The 19924-nt window shown below is 37.9% G+C and overlaps 1 protein-coding gene across 1 annotated transcript in view; it reads left to right on the forward strand.

Moving 5' to 3' along the window:
* Efhc2 (EF-hand domain containing 2) overlaps positions 1 to 19924 on the forward strand; it is a 209333-nt gene that overhangs the window by 160070 nt on the left and 29339 nt on the right. The window contains exons 18-19 of the mRNA XM_026387597.2: positions 10334 to 10531; positions 12273 to 12365. Coding sequence (XP_026243382.2) covers positions 10334 to 10531; positions 12273 to 12365 — 291 coding nt within the window. The remainder of the gene's footprint in view (positions 1 to 10333; positions 10532 to 12272; positions 12366 to 19924) is intronic.

Raw genomic sequence — 19924 nt, forward strand, 5'->3', positions numbered from 1 at the left:
TCATTTCCCTCCCATTCATAATAGAAAACCTCATCTCCAGATAAGCAGAGAATAGAGAGATCCTGAGATATAAACTTCCCACCTGCCCCTACATCTATAACATTACACTCTTCCTTTTTCATCTCAGTAGAAGGGTGTTTCTTCCACTGTCCAAAGCTAGCTTCCATGATGGCTTTGTCTCCTAGAAACTCAACAAGAGACCTAATTGATGACTCTCAGCTCTTAGTTCTTGTCCTGTTCTCTCCATCGTCCCAGTAAGCCCTCAATGGCAGACCCACCTTCCCATTTCTTCCTTAGGGCTCAGTCTGATGTCAAACTCTATTTCTATTGCTCTTTTGCTCAACACCCTTCAAGATATTCCCTTCATCAGTAAAAGAAAACTAGGGGGGCCATGGCCCACATGTGTGCCTGTCATGATTGGGCCCCACCTGCCAGCTCCCTATTTATCTTTTGCTTTGTTTTGTCTAAGATCTAGTCATCCTAAGAATCCCAGAGATCTCAGTTCAAATCTTGGCTTCATCTTCTCACTATTGATGTGCCCTTGAGCACACAGATACAAATAATGATATAAAATAATAATATGAATATAATCATGAAAGAATTATCATAAGGATTAAATAAGTTCATACATGTGAAACAGTTCAATGTCTGGCATACACTGAGCACTTAATAACAATAGCTTCTGATATTAATATTCTGTGCAGCCCCCACTCCCTACAGTGTACCATCTTTTTGCCTTCTTTAGTATTCAAGGATATGGTTCTTTCTCCCATTCCTCCCATCTTCCTCCTTCCCATCCTGTTTTCCACTTCTCTGATTAACAAATTATCATTCATCTTCAAGGTCTGCTCCACTACCACCTCTGCAGTGAATCCTACCTGGCATAGACATGTGCTTGACTGGATGACAGGTCCTCTTTCTGAACTTCTAGCCAGATCTTTATTGTAGCCCTTTTTTTTTCTGTTTTGTTGAGTTTGCTTTCCTTCTTGTCTGTCATTAACTCTAGGATACAGGGATTGAGGGCTGAAGGTCAAATCTAATCCATTGGTGTTTATACTCCATCAACTGACCTGGAGTTTAATATTCAATGTTTGTTGGATGGATGAATAGATACATGGGCAAGGGACCCATATAGACAGAACACACTAGAAGAAATATAATTTCTTAACAAATAAGGTGAAGAGATGTTTATTAGTTATCAAATCATTAGTAATTAAAACAAACCATCACTTTTACCTGTCAAATTGGGAAACACTTTGAATTTGGATGATATCCATTGCATATGGGAGGATAAAGGCAACTTAGCACCATGAGAACTGAAGCCAGCATACTACAATAATATATGCATACTCATATATATAGCAATGGAATACATGAGAACCAAACTATGGAACCAGCCTAGGTGTCCATCAATGGATGAATGGATTTTTAAAAATGTAGTATATATGCACATTTGAGTTTTACTCAGCCATAAAGTAGAATGAAATTATGTCATTTGTAGGAAAATGAATGAAACTTGAGAGTGTTATATTAAGGGAAATAAGCCAAACTCAGAAATTCAAGGGTCATGTTTTCTTTCATATGTAGAAGCTAGAGGGAGAAAAGGGGAAAATAAGGTAGGGAAATTTCACAAAAATGGAAGGGAGACCTATAGAATAGAGCAGGGGGACCAGAGGGAGTAAGGAGGGCAGGGAAAGAGATACTGGGGAATGATACTGACCAAGTTATATTGCTATATTATATGTGTGTGTGTTTGTGTGTGTGTGTGTACTTACTATACATTAATTAAAAATTTAAAAATCAATAAATAATTACTGGCCCCCAAAAAGAATTTTTCTTTTGCTCTACTAATTGTACATCTGAAACATGGTCTAAAGGGGATAATTGTAAATACAGACAAATGTTTATGTAAATGGATGCTCATTATGACATTATTTATATAAAAAATTGAAATAAAACCTTGAAATATCCAATAACAGAAGTACGGTTTGGTATTTTGGTTTCAGAAGAATATATGCAACATGGAAATGTTGTATTAAGTGAAAAAAGTCGATTATAAAATAAGTTCTCAACTATTAAAAAAAAGAATGGCTAAAACCCCTGTATAGAAAATAGACCTCAAAGAAAGGTATCAGGGTATTTATTTAGTTATACTTGGAGTATCAGAAGTGTGTATGGTTTTTCTTTTCATTTTCTTTCATTCTTTCTCTTTCTTTTTTTGTGTGTGGTACTGATATGGAATTAGAACCTCTGACATGCAAAGCAGGAGCTCAACCACAGAGCAACAGCCCCAGCTCCTCTTTCCCTTTTTATCTCACTTTTATGAATTATCCAAATTTTCCATAATTGGAAATATATTACTTTTATAATACAGTAAAGCCAATAAATTTGATATTTTAAAATGTGTTTCAAAAGTATGAATAATCTGATTATTTTATTCATAATTGTTTGAAATGAGTTAAGTCTTGAATTACTAAGTTGATTATAAGCTCCCAGAGGGCACAGGGCCCATCTGGTATTTAGCCCATTTGTGATCAGTAAGTACTGGTGGGTTTGTACGGAGTCACCCTGCACATAAGGACCCTTTATCGTTGCAGTGCTCCACTTGGTCTTGTAGGCCTCTAAAACATCTGGTAACCAAGCAAGAAACAGTTAAATACAAAAAGCCAAACAAGTGTAATTTGCTTGGAGACAAATGATCCCTGAACACAGTGTAGGTGTTAATGAAAAGGAAGGTGATAGAAAATGAGGAACTTTGCTTGAAAACAAAATGAATATTTACTCTTTCCTGCCCACATTGCAAGTTAGTCACCATTATCCAGACTTGCATTTGCTTTACCAAGAAGTGTTGACACAATTTAAAATTAAAAAACAATTCATTATTGCTTTAGTTCATTTAAATGCATACTATACCAATTTGCAGAATAATTATAGATGCATGTTTTGAAGCATGTCTAAAATTTTGCCTCTATGAAGAATAGACTGTTAATGTTTTATAGCAATCACTCTTAATGGCATGAGAATATCTTTTTGTTTGGCTACCTTTAAACAGCCCTGAAGTTGAGTGTACCAAGACATACTGAATTTCAAACTAAATAAATTAAAATTGCCATGTAAATTTCACTACATGTCAAAACAGGAAAAGTTGTAGTATTTGATGTGAAATGAGGATGAGAGTAGTAATACAGAAAACAAGAACTGTGTACATTTATTTGGAATAAGAGAACAGGGTCAATGATTTTCAATGTGACTGTACTTCTGTTTTAGAAAATTTATCAAAAAGTCATTTTTCAAAATAGATGAATTTGGCAGTAATTACTTATACTATCATAAGCTTCTTTCATTTCAAAAGGATTTGTTTCAAGGTTCTTTGTGTTTGTTTGTCATTAAGAACTTGATAAAAATTAGAGGAATTTGCTGCTAAGATGTTGAGCTCCTTTGCCAATTAAATATGACCCAAATGAAGACAGCATCTCTTTATATGTAACAGAGAGTGAAAGAGGGCATTACATTTGATTTCTAAAAATTGAGTATTTGTGGAGCTTTTGAGACTGATCCAGTATATAAAGTAATGCCCACCTGGAGCTTGATACTTTATCACTTCAAACTTACTCCTGAATATGACTATTTAAAACAAGTGGACCATTTTCCCTTTATATGCTGAAGATAAATTCAAATATTTCAGAGTCATCAAAAACATTTTACATTCCTCTAAGATAAACTTAATTAAGAGAAGCTACGCTTTAAGTAGCTTCAGTTGAAATTAACTTCATTGTGAGATGATGAGAATTATAGAGAAATGCTTGCATTTATTGAGCATTTGTAGTTCCAGGCACTATGCTAAATGCTTTTCATATCTTGATAACTTCATCCTCAATTTTGATCTGTTCAGAAAACTATTTATTATACAGGCCTTACTGTGTGCCAGGAGCCATTTGAGGTATTATGGATTCAGCAGTGAACAAAATAAATCAATAGCCCTGCCCTCTGTGGAATTTACATTCTAGTTGTGGAGAAATGATGAAGATGATATGTAAAATAAGGACATTCTAGACCAGGTTAAGGTATAATGAATGGCACTGAGGAGAAGAAAGCAGGGAAAGGGCTAAAGTTGTAGAGGAAGGAGTTGAAAAAAAGGCTTTATGTAGAAACTGATATCCAAGCAGGTGAGAAGACACCCTATAAGAGGTAAAAGACTGGACTGTAACTTTCTGGGGGAAGAATGTTTCATCCAGCTAGAAGGAATGGCAAGTACAGAGACCCTGAGGTTGGAACATGCCTGGCTTGTTTGAGGAAAAGCAAGGAGAGCAGTGAGGTGCATTCAGAGGGGAAAGATGGGAGGGTCAGAGTGGATGAGTTTTGAGAGACAGAAGAGGAGGGGCCATCATGAGGCTTTTGGATTCTGCTTTGAGAGAGTTGGCAAGCCCTCAGGGGGTTTTGAACAGGATAGTGGCCTGATGTTTAGTAGGATCATCCTGGCTCCAATGGCAAAAGAAAATTCTGTGACACATATGATGATTACCAATTTTACTGATAAGGAACCAAGGCACAGAGAAGTTAAGTAATTTACCATAGTTTCCATTTAAAAGTGAAATAATGGAACTGGACTTTTAATCCAGGACTGTGTAATTTCAAAGTTCACACTTTCCTCACTAGACCACATCACCTCCCAATTGAAAACAGGTTTTCAGTCTTGGCTGGAATGGATGATTTTCTTATGGTCTGCAGTTACCCCCTTTGCCTCCTTTCCTCTGGAGTTCCTTGGACTCCCTGGCAAGGCCACTATGTTACACAACTCCAGAGAAAACCACTTATACAATAAGTCTATAAATGCACTTTCTAGAGATGGACATTGCACAGTTCAAATGGCTATATGTAATGGCAAGGTTCTCTGATGAAGCTGAAGAATTTGTAAATGGCTTTGAACTCCAGTTGGAGTCCAGTTTTGAACCCTTAACAAAGTCTGTTTGGTTAGACATTTGTATTGGCCCCACTTGGATGCATCTTTCCATCTCTCCTTACTCCAACACAGCTCTCTGGCAGTGCACAAATCAAATAGTATGCCATACTAGGATGTAGTGACAGTAAGGCAGCAGTTTCAGATTAGGCCACAGGTGTAAGAGAAAGCCTGGGGGAGTGTAGGATGTGAGCAGGTGTGTGTGGCTTCTGATTAGAGGAAGGAAACACATTTTATTCGATGAACATCAAATGGAACGGAATGAGAAAGAGTGCTACCTAGTTGTGATCAAAACTGCTGCTTGGTTTAATTTAGGCTCAACCAGATTTTCTTGCAAGCCTTTGGGCCTAGGTTTAGGCTCTTGAGGTCTTGTTTGTGCCAAAACTAATTTTTAAAGTTTATTTGAAAGACATTGCTTAGACTTTGAATGATTCAATATGTAAGAAAATACCGTGAGATTCAGAGCTTTAAAAGGAAGTTTTGATTCACTATTACTTGACTGGATGACTTTAATGGAATTATGTCTTGTAAAACTGTTTAACATTTCATGTTTCAAAAATTCTGCATAGTTACCTCAATAACCTAGAGCAGTTTGGCATTTTTTTTCAGTTTTATGACTTTAATTACAAAACCAGAGAAAATCATGGCAGTATCCCTTATGAAAGTAACTAAATAATAGTGTTATAATACAGTATTATACTGTATAAAATATGTTGGGTAAAGACAAAGGTAAGTTGACCTTTGAATCCTTAATATTAGCTAATATCAACCAGCAAGCACATGATCAATACAATTCATAACCACTTTTTAAATGCATTTTTATTCCCCTTAAATGAGTGAGCAAGAAGTACTGAGATCAGATGATGGCATCATATCTTATTTCAGTTCACTCTGAAGTTATAAGTGAGGAATGTCTATGCTTGATGGAATTTGGACCTTTGTTTTTGCAATTGCTACACAGCAAAAGTGAAGTGTGCAGAAAAATGTTTGGTATTTTCCCAACGGGTTAAATGTAGAGTTATTGTATGTACCCAGCAATCCTACTCGGGAGTACATATACCCAAAAGAACTGAAGACAGATGTTCAAACAAAATCTTTTACACACGTTCATAGCAGTACTATTGACAATAGTCAAAAGGTAGAAATGCTGGGTTCAGTGGTGCACGCCTATAATCCCAGTGGCTTGGGAGGCTGAGGCAGGAGGATCACGAGTTCAAAGCCAGCTTCAGCAAAAGTGAGGTGCTAAGCAACTCAGTGAGACCCTGTCTCTAAATAAAATACAAAATCGGGCTGGGGATGTGGCTCAGTGGTCGAGTGCCCCTGAGTTCAATCCCTAGTACCACCCCCCCCCAAAAAAGGGTAGAAACAACCCAAATATCCATCAGAGCAAATGGATAAGCCAAATGTAGTGTATTCATATAATGGTTTATTTTTCAGTCATAAAAAAGAGTGAAATACCTAAGCATGTTACAGCATGAATGAACCCTGAAAACATGTATTAAGGAAGAAAAGCAAGTCACTAAAGACCACATATGATTCCATTTATATGAAATATCCAGAATTGTCAAATCCAGAGGTAGAAAGCAAATTGGTGGTTGCTGGGTAGGAGAGAGGACTGTGGGGAGGAAGGAAAGGAGAGTAACTGTTTAATGGGCATGGGGTTTCTTTGAGATGATGAAAATGTTTTGGAACTAGATAAAAGTGGTGGTTGCACAATATTGCCAATGTCATAAATGTCACAAATGGTGAATTTCATGCCATGTGTACTTTGTCACAATAAAAATGGAGTGTACTACTTTTTAAAAGATCCTAATTCTTTGAGGCCTATTAAAAGTTTTTTTTTTGTTTGTTTGTTTTGTTTTTTTGGTACCAGGGATTGAACTCAGGGGTGCTTAACTGCTGAGCCCTTTTTAATATTTTGTCTAGAGATAGGGTCTCCCTTAGGGCCTTGCTAAGTTGCTGAGGCTGGCTTTGAACTCATGATCCTCCTGCCTCAGGGTCCCAAGTGGCTGGGATTACAGGTGTGCACCACCATGCCCAACTAGATAAAATGGAGCAAGTCCTAAAAAAGGCACACATGGCAAATGCAGGGCAAAGTAGTGGAAGCCTGTTGAGATCTGCAAAGCGAGACTGAGATGCCATGGTTGAGATCCCTGGTTCAGCAATCTGCCTCCTGTGGGTATTGCAGCCACAGGGGTAGCTGCTGCAAGTCCTCTGATGCCCTGCAGGACTGATGACAGTTTTAAGTATGGCATAGCTTGTTAGAAGCTCTCACATAATGCCATGTAATGCTGTGGAATACTGAGCTGTTTAAAATCCAAGCATACAAAATCCCAGCAGATATAAATTTTAACTGCAGTGAAGCCAGGATAATTTCAGTTTATCCAATGAAAAGGAAAATAAACTTTTATGATCTGGTGGTACTATAATAAGTTTAGTTAAAGGTGTGTGGAAAGTTTCTAGTTATTGCTGCACATGTTTTTTTTTTTTTCCTTGTCCTTGGGTGTGTGCTGCTTGCTCCTCTTCACACACTAGTCTACTTGCAAAAGGAAAAAGCTGTTTGAAAGGTTTTATTTCTGATAATGAAAGTAATATTTGATTGTTACAAAAGCTGAGAAAAATGAAAATGCCTTTTAAAAAAAGAAATCTTGGCAATGAAGGATACTGCTATTGATGTTTTGGTCCATCTCGTCCCTGTGTTTTCTTTCTCCTTATGACTCTATATGCACCTATATATTGAGTTTCACTGGGATAATGTTACATCAACATAGCCCAAACATCTCTTTTTTTTTCCAGTTGTAGATGGACACAATACCTTTATTTTATTTATTTATTTTTATGTGGTGCTGAGGATTGAACCCAGGGCCTCACATGCTAGGCAAGTGCTCTATCTAACACTGAGCCATAACCCCAGTCCCTGCCTAGACATCTTTTATACAAACAAATACCAATCAACAAAGCATTAATAGTTGTATAGTCTTTCATTTTATGTATGATCGTGACTGATTATTCCATGACCAATGCTGCAAATGAGCCAGGGCTTTCCTTGTAGCACCTCTTCTATGATCAGTTACCCACCCTGTCAGAGATGGCTGGTGACTCAATGTTTCTGAAATTATTTTCTCTTACCTTTTTGTGCTGGCTAAGGATAGTCCTCAAAGGAGAGGTAATGAATTGTCTTATTCCATTTTCTGTTGCTATTACAAGATACCTGAGACACAGTAATTTACAATAAATAGACACATGTTGGGCTCATGATTCTGGAGTGTGTGAAGTCCAAGAGCATGATGTGGGCATCTGCTTGGCATTTTGTGAGGGCCTTGCTGCATCATGACATGGTGGGAGGTATCACATGGCACAACAGCAAGCTTACTAGCTCAGGTCTCTCTTCCTCTTCTTATAAAGCTGCTAATGCCATCATAGGGGCCCTACCTTACCTTCATGACCTCATCTAATCCTGATTACCTCCTGAAAGTCTATCTTCTAACCATTAACACATGAATTGGAGGATTAGATTTCCAACCCATGAACTTTGGGAACACACATTCAAACTATAGCATGGATAGTAAAAGGAAGAGAGGGACATTGAAAAAAATCAGCTCAAAATCCACTGCCTTTAGGAAGTTTCACCTGAGCTCCACTCCACTTCTATTCTATCTTCTTTCCCAACGGAGGACTGGGGATAGAGGAATATACAGAAGCATGGGCTTTGAAGCCAGACAGCGTTTTCATTCTGGATTTTGTGATATTGGGTGGATAACTTAACATTTCTGTGTCTCAGTGTTCTCATCTGTAAAATGGCGATGATAATAGTACCTTACCTCTTAGGTCAGATGAGACAATCCATGCTAAAAGTACCTGGCAGCAGATGACCAGGCATATAGCAAGACCACAGTAAATGGTAGAGGTTGTTATTGCTATTACTCATTTCATTCAATTGGCTCTACAATCTTGCAGCTTTGAGATCTCATCTGTATGCTTGGAGTATGGACTGAAAAGTTTAGATGCCAGAGTATCTTTTATAGTGTTTTCCATAGAGTGATCCCCTTGTCAGATTTCCTGATTGATTATCTGACCTGACTCTCTGAAATTGTGGGCTCCCCTTGATTGAATTTGGCCCTCATTTCCCATTAAAAATATAAAACCAAACCAAAAAACTCAAAATCTTGAGAAGTAGATGTAGGTAAAATGCATTTCCTTTGGAAAGAACATTATGGGCTTTCTTAGACTCAATCTAAAGAAATTCTAGGGGAACCTAGAATTTTTTTTTTTTGTACTGGAGATTGAACCCAGGGGTGCTTAACCACTGACCCACAGCCATTTTTACCTTTTTTTAAATTTCATTTAGAGACAGGGTCTCACTGAGTTGTTTAGGGCCTCACTAAGTTGCTGAGGCTTGATTGAATTTGTAATCAATCCTCTTGCCTCGGCCTCCTGAGCCACTGGGATTACAGGTATGTGCCATTGTACCCAGCTAGAATTCTTAAATGATAGTGATAATGGCCAGAATTATCTAAAAGAACTAAAAGCCATTCTTCTGAAAAACCAATCTAGAATAAAATTTTATTCCTTTATTTGGGATTTTGGGGAGTTGAATTATTTGGGAGTTTGGGGAGTTGAATTATTTCAAGTAAGAAAGTTTTTCTTATGGAAGCTAATTCATGTAACCACCATAATATTTTTGCATTTTAATCACTTATATAATTCTTCCTAATGTATGCTACCATAGTCTATAGCTTCATACAGGACATGCTGAAAACAAAATAGTCTTGTTATGCTTTGGGCCTCCATTGTTAATATGTTGTTGTTATTTATTTTTATCTCTGCTGAATAATCTCACTGCCATTTGCCTTCTAAAGAGTCAGACAAATGTATCCTTACATAACTCTTTTAACTTTCCTCTTATTTTTAAGTTTTTACTTTTTATTACAGAAAAGTGCATAATTGCTTTCCCCATCCCCAAAACACAGTTCTGATTTATTGATTCATAAATTTTGTGTCCTGGGAAACCAGAAACCTAAGTCAGTTACTATTTTGTGTAAGGAAGTTTAATAGACATTTTTAAAGTCATGAACTTAGTGACAGGTATTTTGACCATTCAAGGACTTCAACAATTTACTTCTTGGTTGTAGGCTGTTACCTGATAGAAATTTGACTCTGGAAAAAATGCCATTTTGCTTATAAACCATAGTACTGATGATTTTTCATTCTAGCATTTGTACCTTCCTGCTGCTAAAGTATAAGAATTAAGTTAAAAGACTTTAATTTTCTGACCTCTACACTGTTGGTAAAAGTTTCATGAAATGAAATTTGGATCTTTTTAATAGAAGGAGAGGTAAAATATTCTTAGATATCATTTTCCCATTTCCTTTACAGAGATTTATTGATGAATGTAACATCTGGGAGGCTTATAGACCAGGAGGTTATCACCATTGCACGCCACTACCGTGTGCCTGAGGACATGAGTACAGATGTGAATATCTTAATTGCACAGGCCCATGAAAAGCTCAAGAAAAATATATTTGAAAATTTTGACAGACTCATTTTTAACTGTGTGTATGAAGATCGAGAAAAGTAAGCTTCGTTTTATTGATTCTAATAAATCATTTAAGTTTATGTGAACCTGAGTAATGAAGGAATTTATATTCATCCAAAAGGGCAAAAAGAAAATTGATATGTCTCATCATACTCTACCTTTTAGCAAAGACACCTTAAATACTTAGGGGACAGGGGAGGCCCTATGTCTTTAAAAGAATAGGCTCTCCCCTTTTATTTTCATTTGCTTCTAGAAGTTTTCAACTGAAGCATAGTAAATCAAGACATTAGCAGATTTAATTCCAAGATATCTTCTTAAATTGTTTTAGTACTAATTGGGATTTATAAATGTGACTTTTATAATACACAGGGCAGGGAATTTATAATTAAACTTTCTACAGAATTTCTTTGAAATTATTCTTCTTGGGGCTGGGGTTGTAGCTCAGTGGTAGAGTGCTTGCCTCGAATGTGTGAGGCACTGGGTTCGATTCTCAGCACCACATGTAAATAAAAAATAGAAGTCCATCAACAACTAAAATGAATAAATAAATAAAATTTAGAATAAATCATTTCTTCTTAAATGTAATGATGTTTAGCGCAATCTATTTCTAGTACAGTGAACATGTGTGTGTACAGTTTTTTTAAACCATTGTTATGTACAAATGGATCCAAACATCTCACTATGTTTTGGATTTCATCTTATCCATAGATCTGATATAGTGGGGAGACGTAAAAATTATTGATTTTATCTGGAGTTAGAAAAATCTTAGTTCTCACTCTAGCTTCTAGCCCTTTTCCTACATACCACTGCCATTTCTCTTCCCTCTGACCCCCTTGTTCATCCCCAGACTTGAAGTCTACACCCAAATGACCAGCTACATGCCCTAAGTATCTTTGAAGATGCCATAGTTTGTCTAATCTATAATGCATCCTTATTGAAATATTATTTTTCATTAAAGCTTTAAGGTTCCTTGAACCTCCCAGAGGATCTTTGGACTGGTCTTTGCATAATTCTGGCTCTACCTTCAACCATGGTGGTGCCCCTTCCCCAGGGTGAGGAAACTGACCCTCCGTTGCTAAATGAAAACTTCTTGGGAGTATTGGGGTTGCTTAATCAGACAGCATGGGGTTCTTATAGATCCAACAACCTTTGATTGGAGATATCAACATTCTCATTGCAAAGAAAAGAGCCCACTTTCTTTCTTGTTGTTTCTCATTTTGCATAGTGCCTGGGAAAACATCGGCCAAGTGAGACTACTGAAATGACCATTGGGCCTCCTCTAGAGTCGTTTTGACTTGCATTGGACAAAATCAAAGTGAATGTTAAGGCCCCAGCTGGGTTTGGATCCAAAAAAAAGACCAGAAAAATGCCCTCAAGTCATATCATACTTGTGTTGGAGGCTCTAGATGCCTGTCAAATTAGGAGATGTTTTCAGATATCAAAACTGTTTTTGACTAGTGGTCAAGAATGCAGATCGATTACTAAGAGCAACACTCGTGGTTACAGCCTTAATAGGCAGTACTATCACCAACCAAGAATCTGAATTTTGAAGGAGAGGCCTTCATAAGGACAGAATCTGGTGACCTCTAAAATGGAAAAAGTTGGTGAAATGCAATATGACTGTTTTTCCTTACTATGAACTCCAATACAAGTTCTCAGACTTACTTTCATGTGCATATTTTTAGGACATATCACATTTGTATTTTTTTTCTTATAACATGCAATTTTACCAGAGAGACACAAAGTATATAAAAGTCAATACATTTTGTTTTAATGTAGAAAACATGTATTACCCACCAAAGACATCCAAAGGCTGTGCAAGTCCTCCAGGTTACCTTTGAGTGATGATCTTCTAAGAAACTTACTATCCAGGTAAGTAAGATATCCCCATGATGGGATTCTTCTGCATATTTTTGTTTTAGAGACAATTTCTGCTTTTACATCTCCCTTTAATTACCCTTAAATTGACCATAACTATTTTGATTATATCATTGAAGAGCCACTTCCATTTAAATAGTATAAAAGGAGAAGTTAGTCATGATTTTAAATGTTAGAGAGCCTATTATGAATTATTATCATTTTGAAATTATCACACACTTACATATATATAGGTTTCTGAGACAAAATTAAATGTACAACTTGACTGATTATGAGAACATTAGATGTAAAATTTGGGGTAGGTTTTTTGAAGCAGTAGTTCCTGATGACTAAAAACATGTGGTAAAAGGATCTAGGGTTATTAGCATAGGACTTGCTGGAGCACTATATAAAAAATAATATACAGATTATGATGCCATAAAAGGAAAGCATAATGAATTGCTTTCTAAAACACATTGCTTCTATTGAACATGACTTCTGACTTTCTGGCAGCACCTGTCCCATTCCTAAGATTCTGGTCATCTTTTATGTTTCCTATGGTATTGCTCCAGCTCCTCCACTGACTTAGATGTCTTGATAATTTTGACATTTTTGGCTTCATGCTAGGTATTGTAATCATTGCTTTGGATGCATTATTTTATTTATTTTTTGAGAATAACGTAGTGTGGTCAGAACTATTATCCTTCCTGTCTTATACATGAGGATGTTGAGGTTTAGAGAAATAAGGTCTTACAGTCTAGAAGAAGCAGCATTGTGACTTGATCCCTGAACCTTTTAAATGTGCATGCCTTGATTCTAACAAATTTTCTTTTGTACTAGAGATCAAACCCAGGACCTTATACATGCTATGTAAGTGCTCTACCCCTGAGCTAAAACCCTAGCCCACTTCTATCAATTTTGAATAATTGTCAATAGCCAATATATTAGGATGTCTTAAGAGTTCTACCTCCTTCCTACTGCCTATACCCACTGTCTCCTCTTCATTATCATTATCATTACACTTGTTCTGATCTACATTTCTTCTTGACTATTTCAGGTCCTCCACCTTGGTCTTTCTTCCACCAGTGTCTAAATTTTTAAATCTACCTTTACAGACTACAACTAAATATCTTCTAAGAGCAAAAATATCATTGTGTCACTCTTCTATTCACAAACCTTTTGTAGTATCTCATTGCTTCCTAAGACCAATGTCTTTAGTTTTAAACTACTTTTCCTCCTTCTTCATCATGGGACTTAGGGTTTCCAGTTGGAGTGTTGTTCTCAAGCAGGGGTTGGGTGGGGTGTCCTTTGTCTGAGACTAAAGGATAAACTAAAGGAACAGATAAAAACAAATTCCCATTTGGAGAACTAGGGTCCAAGCATCAGGAGGAGAATCAAGAGAAGGGCAAAGCCCGTTGGATGTGTGTGTGTATATGTGTTACATTGACCTGGAGTAATTTTCTAGACTATCGGTTCTATTTGTTTTGTTTGTTTGTTAGTTTTAGCTCATTTTCTTTTATTTTCTAGTAGTAGTATGAAAGATAAATAAGTCATCCTGGTGTAAAAGACCTGAGATGAAGTACGCATGCCTAGGAGTCAGGATTCTCTGTAGTTATCACATTCCCAAAGCACTCCTTCATTTTCCCGATATGCCAGTGAAATTGGGCCATCTAGCATTTTATACATATTTCTCATGTTTTCCTACTTTTTTGCCTTTTATCTGGCTATTTCTTTCATTGGAAATAGCTCCCAATTTTCTTTACCTACTGAAAGCCGGCTCTTCCTTCAAGACCCATTTCAAATGCCACCATATCCATGAATCCCCCTCACATTTGCTTGGTTATTTATGTTTCTCTTTTTATCCCTTACCTTATAATGAAGAGTTGTGACTTGACTTTTGATCCATTCAGTCGCAAACACTTGCTTCTAACCCCTTTAATTTACCACCAGTAAACAATCAATGAATTGTCACATCTTGGCAGTTTTACTCCCCTACCTTGTTTTTCATATTCTTTGAATCTACTTACTAGCTATGTGATCTTGAGCAAGAGTTTGGACCTGCTTAAATCTCAGATTCCTTACCTCTAAAAAGAGTGTTATTGGAAATGGAAGGAGACCCTCATTGTTATACAAAATTACATATAAGAGGAAGTGAGGAGAAAGGGAAAACAAGGAGAGAAATGAATTACAGTAGATGGGGTAGAGAGAGAAGATGGGAGGGGAGGGGAGGGGAGGGGGATAGTAGAGGATAGGAAAGGCAGCAGAATACAACAGACACTAGTATAGCAATATGTAAAAACGTGGATGTGTAACTGATGTGATTCTGCAATCTGTATACGGGGTAAAAATGGGAGTTCATAACCCACTTGAATATAATGTATGAAATATGATATGTCAAGAGCTTTGTAATGTTTTGAACAACTAATAATAAAAAAAAATTAAAATAAAAAGAGTGTTATGATTTGGTTCAGAATGTCTCCCAAAAGCTCATGGTTAAAGACTTGGTCTCCAATGTAGTAATGTCCAGAGGTGGGGCTTTTGAGAAGTGACTGGATCATGAGGGCTCTGACCTCACCAGTGGATTATTTCACTGAGGGATGAATAATTTAAATGGACTATTGGGAGGAGGTGGAAACTGAAGACAAGAGGGGCATTTTTGAAGGAAGTAGGTCACTGAGGGTATGCCCTTGGGGACAAGACATCTTGTCCCTGACCTCTTCCCCACCCTTCCTTCCTGACTGCCATGAGTTGAGCAGCTTCCCTCTACCACCTCCTTTCACCACAATGTGCTACCTCACCTCAGATCCAAAGCAATAGACTGGCCAACCATGGACTGAAACTGGAAGCCAAAATAAACTTTTTCATCCTTTAAGTTGTTTGTCAGGTATTTTGGTCACAGCAAAAAAAGTTGACTAACACAAACAAACAATAGTATTTACTTCCTACTAATTCAAAGGAGTAATTGAGATAATGTATATAAAGTACCCAACACAGCACCTGATGCTAACTATTGACTAGGGTCTAAGAGAGAAGTTGAAGTAAGGGACCATAGACCACACAGTCTGACTTAGAAATGAACTGGGAGAATCCTGTGTCCTTCTTTATGAAGGAAGCCTTGTTTTTCAATAGTTGGATCTGGATGCTTTTCACACATTAAGCTGTCTTCTAGTCAGGAAGCTGGGATGTTTATTAGATTATCTCTTGATGGGCCTGAGGACGAGTTGTCCTAGAAAGTCCAGTAATGTGGGAGCCTGGCCTCTGGAGGACCTAGAGGTTTCTTAGCCAGTGCTGAGGCCACCAAGTCATCATCCTCCCATTCTCTCAGCAGACTATTTTGTCTTTGCCTTTACAATTTGACATTAAATGCAAAAAAAAAAGATTCTGTAACTTGCTTTCAAAGTTGTTTCTGTCTCTAAACACATCTGCCTCCCTGCCCAGCTTAGCTTTAAGGAGTTCACCCCTCTCCACTGCTAAGCAGACCATGTTCAGTCTAACTTTGCCTCTAATTGTGTGGTGACCCTTCTCCACACTCAGGGGAAACTTCAGACTAATCAGATTAGAAAATGTCTCATTCCCATTCCCTTCTCCTTCCAATATGCCCTGCCATGATTTGGGTCACATGCTTGGTGTTTTGCATCATCTCCGCAGATTCCTTTCAAAGACTGCCCTAATTCCTAATGGGCCCATCAGCCTGCAGCTTACATTTATATTCTGCATTCTTATTGTTCCCCACAGACTCCACAGAGCTTTACAGAGCCTTGACCAGAGTCTCTTTCTGCACAGCCTCCTCATGGCATGCTAAGCCAGAACCCCCTCTGACGTCTGCAGTCTCCCATGGGAGGCAGGCATGGAGTTTGTTGATTTTGTTCAGTGCACACTCTGCCCAAGGGTAGATTTACCTGCTTTGTGATAAGTCCAGGCAGTTGTCAAGTGGCACTGTTGCATGGATTCAGATCACAAGATGAAAGACTGTATGACTGAAGAATTGGGTACTTTCTTTCACCCACTGGTTGTTACCCAGTTGTTTCTCCTGACCTGGTGTTTTGGTACTAAGATTTCTTGTCTGCTCCGTTCCCATTGTTATTGTAATTCAGCTAGGTCTTTTCCTAATTAGCACAATCCAAGCCAAGATCTGGACCTCAAAATCTTTTCACCTTCAGTTGCTCCAGTCCCCATCAGTTTGTATGGTGAGAGCTAGTATGAGGTCACCTTACTCACTACACAAATTCATTTCACTAATGCACAGAACATCAGACTTAAATGTTCTTTGTAGCAGTGCCTATTACCCATTAATAATAGGAGTGACACTTTGCCTTGACATAGTACTAAGGACCTAAGAATATTTTGTACATTCTTGAGCATATTAACAGGTGTATTTTAATTGATGGTAGCCATTATTCCTCATTTCATAAATGCAAACATGGAGGTCTAAGGAGAGTCTCACTGCAAGAACATGCTTAAGTCCAAAGTGAGTCTCAAATGGAATTAGAACAAAAACTCCCTAAGATGCCCTCTTTGTTTCTATCTCAGCTCCTAGGGGTAGGGACTATGTCTCATTCATCTTTGCAGCCTCACAGACTTATCCTGTGCTGATGTATTGTTCATGGAGGAGAAAACCCGGGGCTTGGGATCCACCAGACCTGACTCTGAAGTCTAGTTCTGCTGCTTCTGGTTATGTGGTCTTGGTGTATTTCCTCAACCCCTCTGAGCCTTAATTTGAATGTAAATGCTCGTCACTACTAATAGGCAAGAAATTCTGACTCTCAAACCATAAAAGATGAAGAGAGTTCTGAGGTCATTCCATCCTGAGTTTCTTGTGGGACTGGAGTGTAAATAGGTGGCTTCCTCCCCTAATTGAGGCCTTCTGAATCTAGACTTGGAATAACTAGAAATTCAAGTGCAACTCTTTCCCCATCAGCTCTGCCCCAAGCCAATCTTTTATAGCTGGCTTTGGGTTCCATGGAATGCCTTAGAACTGGCCTCCCAAGAGAGTTGGTGCCTCATCCAGAAAGATCTATTAAAATGGAAAAAGTTAACAGGGCTTTAAAATCATCTCATTATGTTCTCCCCAGCCCTGCCCCCCACCCTTCCCAGAGGCAGGGTTTGGATGCATATGTAATTTCACCCAACAATACCTGGCAATGAGGCTGAAGGACAGCATTGAGCCTTGTGGCTGCTGATGTTTCAGACTGATGTACTGATAAAGTTTTCAGAGAAGAATGCTTGCTTTCTCAGTCTCTCTCTCTCTCTTCACCATGCCCCCTTTCTTTCTTCTTCATTGTGTCACACATTCATACCTACCCACCCAGATGAATTTTGTCCTTCCAGATGTAAGGTGTTTTATAGTCAAATTTGTAGTTCTTTTACATAATCCCAAACTCTGTGGACCAACAGAGCACAGTATGCACAGTCCGTACTTGGCAGCTGTAACCCACCTTACCAAAGAGCTCTGTGTTGAATCCACAATTGGAATTTAGAGATAACCAGTTACTCATTGGCAGCTTGAGCAATGCCATTTTGCCAGCCCAAACTTTTTGTGACCAGTCAATGCAGTGGCCCAGAACTCTAGTTTTTTTTTTTTTTTTTTTTTTTTTTTTTTTTTTTTTTTTTAAAGTTTTCTGGCCTGGAAGAATTTTACAAGGTGTCTCAGGGTGCACCTCCAGGTTTGCTGGTAATGACCTGAAACCAAACATAACTAAGTGAGTCAAATATGGATTTTCTCTGTCTTTTCTATTTTTCAACCCATTCCCCTAAAGTGATGAGATAGCCTTTGCAAAAGAGAGGAAGCAGGTTCCTCTTCAGTAAAATATAGCCTCCACTAACCCTTTTTTCTTAACCTCTGTAGAAGGTAGAAATAAAGCAGCTCAGCATTATTCCCTGTGGCAAGGAGATGGATGGCTTCTGCAGTTTTCAAGTTATTCATCATTTTTGGAAGGGGGAGCATGAACATCAGTCAAATGTCCCATTAGACTCACTTCTAAGAACTCCCACCTAGCAAAGCATCAGGGAGCATGTTTGGGGGCCATTATTATTTAGAGAGGAACCAGAGAAATTGCCTTCCCTCCCCCTTCTTGCACAAACATGTCTCATGGTTTGTGTAGTGAAGGTAATGGTAGATTGCTGAAGTTTCAAAGGGAAAGAAGAATTTATGGAGGCTTTAGGAAAACACTTTAGCACTGTGAACTGGGACTTGAAAGTAAGGAGGCTGACTTTTTAACAAGCATAGAAACACTTAAAAGCCAGAATTAGCATTGCCCTTTAGGGCAGTCACCCTGGAAGGCTCTGCACTGATTCCAACAATGTTGCCATAGAAAGTTCTTCTTTGGAATTGCCTTCAAAGACTTTTAAAATGAATTTCTTCCAGAGTAGCAAATCTGTCAATCAGAGTTTTAGCAAGACCCAAATGTCCTTTGGAGAGGAATAAAGTAGGGAACTCAGGTGGAGAATCTGGATCATATTTTTTAGTGAAAGCCCAATATGACAATGAAATAAGGTAATATATTTTCTATATAATTCACAGGCTTTTCCAAACTATTTTGAAAGGATGGCTTGGATTTGGCAAATGATGTATCTAGTCATGGGCCAGAGGGAGGACTCTATGATGAGTGACAGGGGTAATAACCTTCGAGGCTAACTATAAGCACTGAGTAGCCTACTTGTCCTCATTTACCTGATGTTCAAACCTTTCTCCATCTCTGAATTGTTTCTCCTGACTTCTTTTCCAACCTGCTCTGTTTTTAGAACAGGAGATCTCCCTTGTATCCTAGGGCTCTCTCATAACTTCATGTTACAGGTATAGTGTGTATCAGAATAGCAAATGATGGCAGGAAAAATCTCACCATATCAGTGGTCCATGGAAGAAGCTAAATGCAGAATTTGGGAGCAGGGAGGAAGACTCAGAGACTAATTCCAAGTGAGCAAGCTCCCAATTAGTAGCACTCCTTTCTTTCCAAGATGGATGTTTCCATGTTTACTACCTAGAAAAGCATGTTTTAGGATCTGTCACCTGCTTTTAACACCCCTTACATTTTTAATTTAAATATAATAAAAATAATCCAATCATTCTGATGAGCTTATTCCATCAATGGCATTCTCTGGCCATATCAATGGCTGCCTTTAACCCTTCTAGCTGCTTTTGCAGGCATTTAGGATGTGCATAATATTTTTTCTTGATTTATCATTTATAGATAAATGATAACTACCTGTTGTGATGATTGAGAATTTAGCGTAATCTTAGTTTTCATTACTACCTGTTCTTTCTGTATGCTCTCAGGATCTGCTCTTTATCTCTGATGTTCTGGAAGTTCATGATAGGGACTTTAATATTTGGAGACAGAGGCTTGCTAAGTTGCCCAGGCTGGCCTTTTATTTATTATCCTCCTGCCTCAGCCTTCAAGTGTTCATATGTGAATTCAGTGTGGTTACCACTTTGTGGGCTCTTCTACTTTGCAGGCTCTTCCCTTTGTTTCTGAGAATTTTTTATTAGTTATTTAATAATTTCCTCTGTTCCATTTTCGTTTTTATCTTATGAGAACTCCTATTATTAAGATTTCAGATCTCCCACATTTGGACAT

Source organism: Urocitellus parryii, chromosome X, assembly GCF_045843805.1.
Source record: "Urocitellus parryii isolate mUroPar1 chromosome X, mUroPar1.hap1, whole genome shotgun sequence".
Lineage (NCBI taxonomy): Eukaryota > Metazoa > Chordata > Mammalia > Rodentia > Sciuridae > Urocitellus > Urocitellus parryii.